General features: G+C 44.5%; 1 protein-coding gene across 1 annotated transcript; it reads left to right on the top strand.

Annotated features, from left to right (window-relative positions):
* Positions 1–254: 254 nt before the first annotated feature.
* On the top strand, positions 255–9,509 carry OR6J1 (olfactory receptor family 6 subfamily J member 1). The gene is made up of 2 exons (XM_001149048.6): positions 255–510; positions 5,591–9,509. Exon 2 carries the CDS (start codon positions 5,618–5,620, stop codon positions 6,659–6,661), a length of 1,044 nt encoding a protein of 347 aa, XP_001149048.5. The 5' UTR covers positions 255–510; positions 5,591–5,617; the 3' UTR covers positions 6,662–9,509.
* Positions 9,510–9,889: the final 380 nt, after the last annotated feature.

Below are 9,889 nucleotides of genomic sequence, written 5' to 3'. Positions count from 1 at the left end.
ACTGGGCTGAGCAGAAGACTGGAGAGGGTGCAGGAAAGATGGTAGCAGGAGAGGAGAATAAAGCACCATCCAGGAGCTTAGTGGATAGTGCCCCTTTTCTCTCCCCAACTGGATCAGATTGTGTAGACAGTGTGGGAGGTGCAGCTGGTCAATGCTTAACCGAAGGTGACTTCCTTACACACTCAGGATTAGGGCCGGAGGATTTGTAGACCTCTCTATGCTGGAATGGATGTCATACCTTGTAACTTCCTCAGCAGTGTAAAACATCCAACATGTACCTTCCAGCTGTCTACAACACGAGTGCATGCTCGTCCGACAAGAGGTCACAGCTAGGGCAACAATCCACATGAGTTGGGAAGGGCTCATTTCACCTGTCAAACACTGCGGCTCTCATGTGGAATGCACTGTGGCTTTTTGGTCAAGATAATTACCGTGGAAGATCCTAGGTGGCAGCAAATCCCAGGTGAACAGACTGAGCCGTGGAGGTGGCATAAGGCAACCCTAGCCGAGGTGAGTGCAGACCAATCGTTTGGCATTTGGGGGCTGGCTGGGAGCAGCAGTTCCTGTTATAATCTCAGGTGTGTATCTTTGCCTTCATTAAGCTTCTTAATATTTCTGATGTGAGGAAATGATTTTCCAGTGGGTGCAGTGGCACCTTATGCAAAGATGTATTTTGAGAGTTAAATGAATTAAGTCTTGATCCCTCATCTTACCATTTCCAGATTTGGTGACCAAGTCCAAATTCATCCTCCATACTTCTCTTCTAGATTTTACAGACTGTGCATATATCTACATTTAGTAACTGCTGTCTTTCTGTGTGTGTGTGTGTGTGTGTGTTTCTACCATGCCAGGGGTCAGGGCTTCTTCTTGGGGCTGTGGCCTTTCCTCCTGCTACATTGGTTCTTTAAGATCCTTGGCAATGATCCATGCTATAACATAGATGAACCTTTAAAAATATTATAGTAAGTGGCCTACACCTGTAATCTCAGCACTTTGGGATGCTAAGACAGGAAGATCGCTTGAGCCCAGGAGTTCGAGACCAGCCTGGGCAATATGGCAAAACCCCTATCACTACAAAAAATACAAAAATTGGCCGGGCATGGTGGTGTGTGCCTGTAGTCCCAGTTACTTGGGAGTCTGAGGTGGGAGAATCACTTGAGCCTGGGAGGTCGAGGATGTAGTGAGTTATGATTGCACCACTGCACTCCAGCCTGGGTGACAGAGTGAGACCCTGTCTCAAAAAATAAAAAAAGTAAAATTATTTTCTAATTAAAAAAAAAATTAGGCTAGGCACGGTGGCTCACGCCTGTAATCCCAGCACTTTGGGAGGCCGAGGTGGATGGATCACTTGAAGTCAGGAGTTCGAGACCAGCCTGGCCAACATGGGGAAACCCTGTCTCTACTAAAAATACAAAAATCTGCTGAGCGTGGTGGCAGACGCCTGTAATCCCAGCTACTTGGGAGGCTGAGGCTGGAGAATTGCTTGAACCGGGGAGGCAGAGGTTGCAGTGACCAGAGATTGCACCATTGCACTCCAGCCTGGGTGACAAGAGTAAAACTCCATCTCAAAAAAAAAAAAAAAAATTATCCAGGTGTGATGGTGTGCACCTGTAGTCCTAGCTACTTGGGAGGCTGAGGCAGGAGGATCACTTGAGCCCAGGAGTTTGGGGCTGCAGTGAGCTATCTTCATGCCACTGCACTCCAGCCTCACTGACAGAGCAGGACCCTGTCTCTAAAAAAAATTTAAAAATAAAAATATAGAAAATATTATAGTAAGTGAAAGAAGCTAGACACAAAGGACCACATATGGTATGATTCATTTATATGAAATGTCCAGAATAGGCAAATCCATAGTCAGAAAGTAGAAAAATAGTTTCCAGGGAATGGAGGAGGGATCATTAAAATATCCTTAAATCTGCCGGGCATGGTGGCTCGTCCCTGTAATCCCAGCACTTTGGGAGGTCAAGGCGGGAAGATCACGAGGTCAGGAGCTGGAGACCAGCCTGACCAACACAGTGAAACCTCATCTCTACTACAAATACAAAAATTAGCTGGGCATGGTGGCACACGCCTGTAATCCCAGCTTACTCAGGAGGCTGAGGCAGGAGAATCGCTTGAACCCTGGAGGTGGAGGTTGCAGTGAGCTGAGCTCGTGCCACTGCACTCCAGCCTGGGTGACAGAGCGAGACTCCATCTCAAAAAAATATATATATTCTTAAGTTGATTGTGGTGATGGACACACAGTTTTGTGAATACACTAAAAGCTATTGAATTGTATACTTTAAATGGGTGGAATGTATGGTACTTGAGTTATATATCAATAAAGCTGTTAAGAAAGAAAAGATCCTTGGCAATGCAAATGTGGTGAGTTGTCTGGAGAGACCGTCCATGTGCCAAGGCTACAGGAAGGTAGGGCAGGTCGTGAGGACAGGTTCTGTGCAGGAGTGGCTGATGTTCTGACTCAGCTTAGATGGGCAGAGGTCAACTCAGTCCTCGGGATTTCTGCGGTCCTCTTCCTTTACTAGATTATTCTTGTTTTTCCTAGTCCAATCCGTATTCTTCTTCGTCACTGGTAATTGCGTGGCCTCTGCTATCCAGAGTCCCTCCTAGGTATAGAAGCCCTATTTGACCTTGTCCCTGGAATCTATCAGTTTTCCTGGTAGTTGGTTTGCTTTCCAGACTAATGGCCCAGGACAAATATCCATGAAAAAACTTTGCCGTCCCTTAATTTTTCCTCTGTTTCTGTGATTTTTCTGAAATCAGGTTTCTTCGCATCTCTTTTAGACTGAAAGCTGTGCGAGGGCATGCAATTTTTTTACCATCTCTGCAAACTTTCATCAATCGCAGGCCCCACAACATAGTTGGCACTCAATATGTGTTTGCTAATATACATTTTCAATCCAACTATGTATATATATATATCCTTTTAGAATAATTTTCTTTCCTTCTTTCTTTCATCTTTCTCTCTCTGTCTCTCTTTCTCTTTCTCTCTCTTTCTTTCTTCAGAGTCTCACTCTGTCACCTAGGCTGGAGTGCAGTGCTGTGTGATCATGGCTCACTGAAGCTCCTGGGCTCAGGTGATTCTCCCACCTTCGCTTCACAAGTAGCTGGGACAACAGCTGCATGGCACCATGCCTGGCTAATTTTTGTATTTTTCATAGAGGTAGAGTTTCACCATGTTGCCCAGGCTAGTCTCAAACTCCTGACCTTGAGTCATCCTCCCATCTCGGCCTTCCATAGTGCTGGGATTACACGTGTTAGCCACCATGCCCAGCTTAACTTCTTTTATATAAAAGGAATACTTGTTCATTGTAAAAAAAAAATACTGAAAATATCAAGAAGAGGCCGGGTGTGGTGGCTCATGCCTATGATCCCAACACTTTGGGAAGTAGAGGCAGGAGAATCGCTTGAGCCCAGGAGTTTGAGACCAGCCTGGGCAACATAGTGAGATCCCATAGCTGTGAAAAGTAATGGCAAAACCGCAATTACTTTTGCAACAACCTAATAGCTGGGCATGGTGGCATGCACCTGTGATCCCAGATTCTTGGGAGGCTGAGGTGGGAGGATCACTTGATCCAGGGAGGCTGAGTCTGAAGTGGGCTGTATGCTACCACTACTGCACTCCAGCCTGGGTGACAGAGTAAGACTTTGTCTCCAAAAAAAAAAAAAAAAAAATTCATTCTCACTGTTGGTTGAGCTGCAGTTTATTCATTTCTTTATTGTATAATATTCAACTCTGTGAGCATATCATGATTTATTCTCCTGTCTTTGGACATTGTTCCCTCCTTCTCTTTTTTCCCCTTCCTTCCTCCTTTCCTCCCACCCCCTCTACCCTCCTCTCCTCTCCTCCCCTCTCCTCCCCTCCCTTCCCCCTTTCCTTCCTTCCTTCCTTCCTTGCTTGCTTCCTTCCCTCCCTCCCTCTCTCTTTTCCCTCCCTCCCCCTCTCCCCCTTCCCTATACATATTCTTGTTTGTCTCCTGGGGCATATGTGCAAGTTTCTCTACCTAGGAGTAGAATTATTGGGTCACAGAGTATGTGAATGTTCATCTTTACAAGGTCATGACAAATTATTTTCCAAAGCAATTATATAAATTTACGCTCCCACCAGCAGTGTAAATTTTTTAACTCTCCACATCCTCGTCAACACTTGTTATTGTCATATTTTTGCTTCTTGACAATATAGTGGGTATAAAATGGTATCTTGCTAGTGTCTTAATTTATATTTCCTTAATTACTAATGAGATCAAGCATCTTTTTGTACATTTATTTTTCCTCTTTAATGGAGTTCAGGTAGCATGTTTGGCCCATCTTTCTATTGGATTGCTTATCTATTTCTTACTGCTTTGTATGAATCAAAATGTTAATTACATGAGTACTAAAGTTTGTCCATTATCTGTGGCATAAATATGTTCTTCCTGTTTGTGATTTGCCTTTAACTTTATTTGAAGGATCTTTTAATAAATAGAAATTATTCATTTTAATGTAGCTTAATTTATTAATATTTTCTTTTCTGTTTAGCACTTTTTTGGGGTCTTATTTAGTAGGTTCTTTCCTACTCTGAGGCCAAAAACAACATTCTTCTATCTTTTCTTCTAAAAGTTTTGATCTTTACACAAAAGTTTTTTGTCCATCTGGAGTGGATGTTAGTGTCTGATATGAGATTGGGAATCAATTTTACTTTTTCCCCTATGGACAAGCAGCAGTACCAGCTTCTTTCACTTCTGACACATATCACTGTTCCACATCTGTGTGGGTCTGTTTCTTGGCTCTGTATTTTGTTCCATTGGTCATTTTTATGTATATTTGTGCCAATGCCATCTTGCCTTAATCATTCCAATTTTATAAGTCTCAATATCTGCCAATGCAAGCCCCTTCCCTGACTTTCTTCTTCAGCAATGTCTTCTTGGCTACTCTAGGACCTTTGCTAATTTACATCTGTCCCCCAAAATGGCATCACAATGTCATTACAAGTTTGTAACTTGCTTTAAAAACACTTTTAAAACCTAATAATAATAAATACTTAAATAATGCTTAAAATAACGCTTTAAAACTTAATAATACATTTTGAATGTTTTGTCATTTATATGTTACTGTAAAATATAATTTTTAATGGCTACATAATGTGTTATTTCTTAAAGGTACCATAATTTGTTTATTTCATCTCCCATTTCTGGATATTAAAGTTGTTGCCAAATTTTCATTATTGTAAAAAATTCTGTGGTGAATATTCTTGTGGCAAAATCTTTTTAACATATCCGTGACAACTTCCTCAGGATGGAAGTACAATTTCCGAATCTAAGAATTTGCTTAATTTTAAGGTTTTTGATACACATCGCTAAATTATCTTTTAGAAAGTTCATATGAACTGTATGACAGCGTAGGTCTCAGGACACCCTTGCTTACAGTGTACATTATTATTTTCAAAAACCTTGTCCATTTTGATAGGCAAATAATTGAAAGCCAAGCTAAACTTGCATTACACGTCTAGCTGGCAGTCATCATGTTCTATGTTCATATTTTTCTAGTGAGCAGCCATGGGGTTTCATCCACTGAACACTCTCTTAAGTGTTATCTCCCTTTGTTCTGTTAGAAGAATTGAGCCAGGCCCACCAGGCCCATGGGTAACTGGACTGCAGCGGTGACTGAGTTTGTTCTGCTGGGGTTTTCCCTGAGCAGGGAGGTGGAGCTGCTGCTCCTGGTGCTCCTGCTGCCCACGTTCCTGCTGACTCTTCTGGGGAACCTGCTCATCATCTGCACTGTGCTGTCCTGCTCCCGCCTCCACACCCCCATGTACTTCTTCTTGTGCAACCTCTCTATCCTGGACATCCTCTTTACCTCAGTCATCTCTCCAAAAGTGTTGGCCAACTTAGGATCTAGGGATAAAACCATCTCCTTTGCCGGATGTATCACCCAGTGCTATTTCTACTTTTTCTTGGGCACAGTTGAGTTCCTCCTGCTGACGGTCATGTCCTATGACCGCTATGCCGCCATCTGCTGCCCCCTGCGGTACACCACCATCATGAGACCTTCTGTCTGCATTGGGACCGTTGTGTTCTCTTGGGTGGGAGGCTTCCTGTCTGTGCTCTTTCCAACCATCCTCATCTCCCAGCTGCCCTTCTGTGGCTCCAATATCATTAACCACTTCTTCTGTGACAGTGGACCCTTGCTGGCCCTGGCCTGTGCAGACACCACTGCCATCGAGCTGATGGATTTTATGCTTTCTTCCATGGTCATCCTCTGCTGCATAGTCCTCGTGGCCTATTCCTATACGTACATCATCTTGACCATAGTGCGCATTCCTTCTGCAAGTGGAAGGAAGAAGGCCTTTAATACCTGTGCTTCCCACCTGACCATAGTCATCATTTCTAGTGGCCTCACTGTGTTTATCTATGTGACTCCCTCCCAGAAAGAATATCTGGAGATCAACAAGATCCCTTCGGTTCTGAGCAGTGTGGTGACTCCATTCCTCAACCCCTTTATATATACTCTGAGGAATGACACAGTGCAGGGAGTCCTCAGGGATGTGTGGGTCAGGGTTCGAGGAGTTTTCGAAAAGAGGATGAGGGCAGTGCTGAGAAGCAGATTATCCTCCAACAAAGACCGCCAAGGAAGGGCTTGCTCTTCTCCACCATGTGTCTATTCTGTAAAGCTCCAGTGTTAGAAAGAGAGGAGCTGCCTTAGTGAAAGAGTGAGCTGGCTAAGGAATTCTGAATAGTCTATAGTGGAAAGACTGACTGCGGAGACAGAGACTTGAACTCTGGCCTTGGTTTTCACTTTAATCTGTGACCGCAGCTGTGTCACCAGCCATTCTGACTCTCAGTACTCTCAGCTGAAGTGCAACAGGGCTGGACTTGATGATCTCTAAGCCCCATCCACACTGAATATTGTAAGAATGGAAGGGCCATGCAGCCTATTTCCTCCTAAAGTCCTAACATGTTTGGCCCCATTTCTTTATGGATCCCGAACACAACTGTTCTATCGGCTTGACACGAAGTCCTTCCTGAACTTCTCTGCACGAACCCTCTTTCTTTCCATCCTCTGCAGGATCTTTTTAGAAATAACCTTCATTATTCTCTAATCCACTATCATATCCTGTAATCCATTTTTTTTTTCGGGCATTTGCAATGATTGTGTTGGGTGCATGTCATCTGTGTTATTTAATAATATTGCTTTCTGTAATAGAACATGTTCATAATATCCAATATGCTCATGTCCTTATGTAAGACATGGCCCTGTTCCCCTAGCCACTTATGATTGATCCATGGATGGATAATCTGACTGAAGGCATAACCCATCACCTGCAGGGACACTTGCACACCTAAGAGACTCGCCAGTGACCTATGACCTGTGTGGCTTGGCTGGACCGGAGGAGCTGTGCAAACAGATACCACTTTTTTGAGAAATCGAAGCGAAAAACACAGAGATTATTCCACACAAGTGCAATGCTTCCCCTGGAAGCAGAAATAGGCTTGGTGGCTGGAGTGGCCACTTTGGGTGCCAGGTGCAAGCTGATGAATAATTAGAGGAAACAAGTCTGCCCCTCAGAGAGAATGCAGTTGATGTATAGAGAAAAACAGAGAAGAGACAGATGATAGCCCACTCACAACACAAACGCACAACACAAAGAGCCCTCTTCTCTCATGACTTCCTAGGCCTGGAGCTGGTAGAGTTTTGATTCCTATTCCTGGATTTGATGTGTTTTGCCTGTACCTGTAAATCAAATCCCTTTTTATTGAGCTATCTTGAGAAGGTCTTAGATTCTTGTGACCAAAAAGCAGCTTGACTACAAAGTTCATTATCTCTCCACAAGGCATAGCTTCTCCCCTTTTCTGGCTCCATACACCTGGAAAGAATCTGTTTTGTTTTTGTTTTGAGACAGAGTCTCGCTCTGTCGCCCAGGATGGAGTGCAGTGGTGCAATCTCAGCTCACTGCAACCTCCGCCTCCTGGGTTCAAGTGATTCTCCTGCCTCAGCCTCCTGAGTAGCTGGGACCACAGGCGTGTGCCACCATGCCTGGCTAATTTTTGTATTTTTAGTAGAGATGGGGTTTCACTGTGTTAGCCAGGATGGTCTCGATCTCCTGAACTCGTGATCTGCCCACATCGGCCTCCCAAAACGCTGGGATTAGAGGCATGAGCCACTGCGCCCAGCCAAGAATCTGTTTTTAACTGCACTCCTAGTCTGAATTCTTGGTGCCCAAACACTGTCTGGGATGCTTACTTGGCCCCACTCTGGGCCTGTGGTTCAGCTCAGTGCAAACCAGCTTTTCAACGTCATCAGAATCTCTGAGGTTTAATTTCTTGTCTTGCTTGGCCGCCAGTGCTGCAGCATCCACTTTGCTAAATTAACCCCTATGCTCTGCGTGGAACTGGTCAGAAGGACACATGCATACCTAAGGAACTGCTGCAGAGTTCTGTGGACATAAATGAAGACCACTTAAATGAGCACAGATGCCACTTATTCAGAGCTAGCTATATCAGGGGAGTCAGCCACCATCACTTGCATTTGGCAGAGAGTCAAAGGCAGGCAGGGGAGTGGAAAGCTTCATAGTAGAAAAAAAGGGAAAGGCCCGAGTATCCCCTGACTGGAGGATTTTGGCATGGGGAAGCTGGAGGTGAGCTAACTAGTGTTGCAGGAAGTCAGGGACCCCAAACGGAGGGACCGGCTGAAGCCATGGCAGAAGAATGTGGATTGTGAAGATTTCATGGACACTTATCACTTCCCCAATCCATACCCTTGTGATTTCCTATGCCTGTCTTTAATCTCTTAATTCTGTCAGCTGAGGAAGATGTATGTCACCTCAGGACCATGTGATAATTGCGTTAACTGCACAAATTGTAGAGCATGTGTGTTTGAACAAATATGAAATCTGGGCACCTTGGAAAAAGAACAGGATAACAGCAATTGTTCAGGGAATAAGAGAGATAACCTTAAACTCTGACCGCTGGTGAGCCGGGGGGAACAGAGCCATATTTCTCTTCTTTCAAAAGCAAATGGGAGAAATATCACTGAATTCTTTTTCTCAGCAAGGAACACCCCTGGGAAAGAGAGTACGCGCCTGGGAGTGTAGTCCTATAGACGGCCCCCCTGGGCGCGCCCATCTTTTATGGTCTGTAGACTGTAGGGGTCAAATAGACTCCAGTCTCCCATAGCGCTCCCAGGCTTATTAGGAAGAGGAAATTTCCACCTAATAAATTTTGGTCAGACCGGTTGCTCTCAAAACCCTGTCTCCTGATAAGATGTTATCAATGACAATGGTGCCCGAAACTTCACTAGCAATTTTAATTTCGCCCTGGTCCTGTGGTCCTGTGATCTCGCCCTGCCTCCCTTTGCCTTGTGATATTCTATTACTTTGTAAAGTACGTGACCTCTGTGACCCACACCTATTCGTACACTCCCTCCCCTTTTGAAAGTCCCTAATAAAAACTTGCTGGTTTTTGTGGCTTGGGGGGCATCACGGAACCTACTGACATGTGATGTCTCCCCCGGCTGCCCAGCTTTAAAATTTCTCTCTTTTGTACTCTGTCCCTTTATTTCTCAAACCGGCCGATGCTTAGGGAAAATAGAAAAGAACCTATGTGACTAATGGGGCAGGTTCTCCGATAAACTAGAAGCAGGACATCTTAGGGGATTGGTTTGGGAAGCATATTTGACGTTCTGTGATTGGTCTTGAGTTTGAAAGAAGTGTGGAAGGGGAGGGGGGCTTCAGAAAACAGGAAAGTGGGCAGTCACGAACAAGTCTTGGCCGTTCTGGGCCAAGTGCTTCAGAGGTTTGGTTGTGGTTTGGCTTCCCTTGAGGGTCCCTTTGGAGTTTCTGAGTCAGTGTTCTGTTGTTATATATGGTCTGGCTGTTGTCCACTTTTATATTCAGTCTCTCAGTTCTTTCAAC

The sequence above is a fragment of the Pan troglodytes genome, chromosome 15, assembly GCF_028858775.2.
Source record: "Pan troglodytes isolate AG18354 chromosome 15, NHGRI_mPanTro3-v2.0_pri, whole genome shotgun sequence".
NCBI classification, from domain to species: Eukaryota; Metazoa; Chordata; class Mammalia; order Primates; family Hominidae; genus Pan; species Pan troglodytes.
The sequence above is the reverse complement of the archived record's forward strand: the minus strand, read 5'-3'. Positions and strand labels throughout refer to the sequence as shown.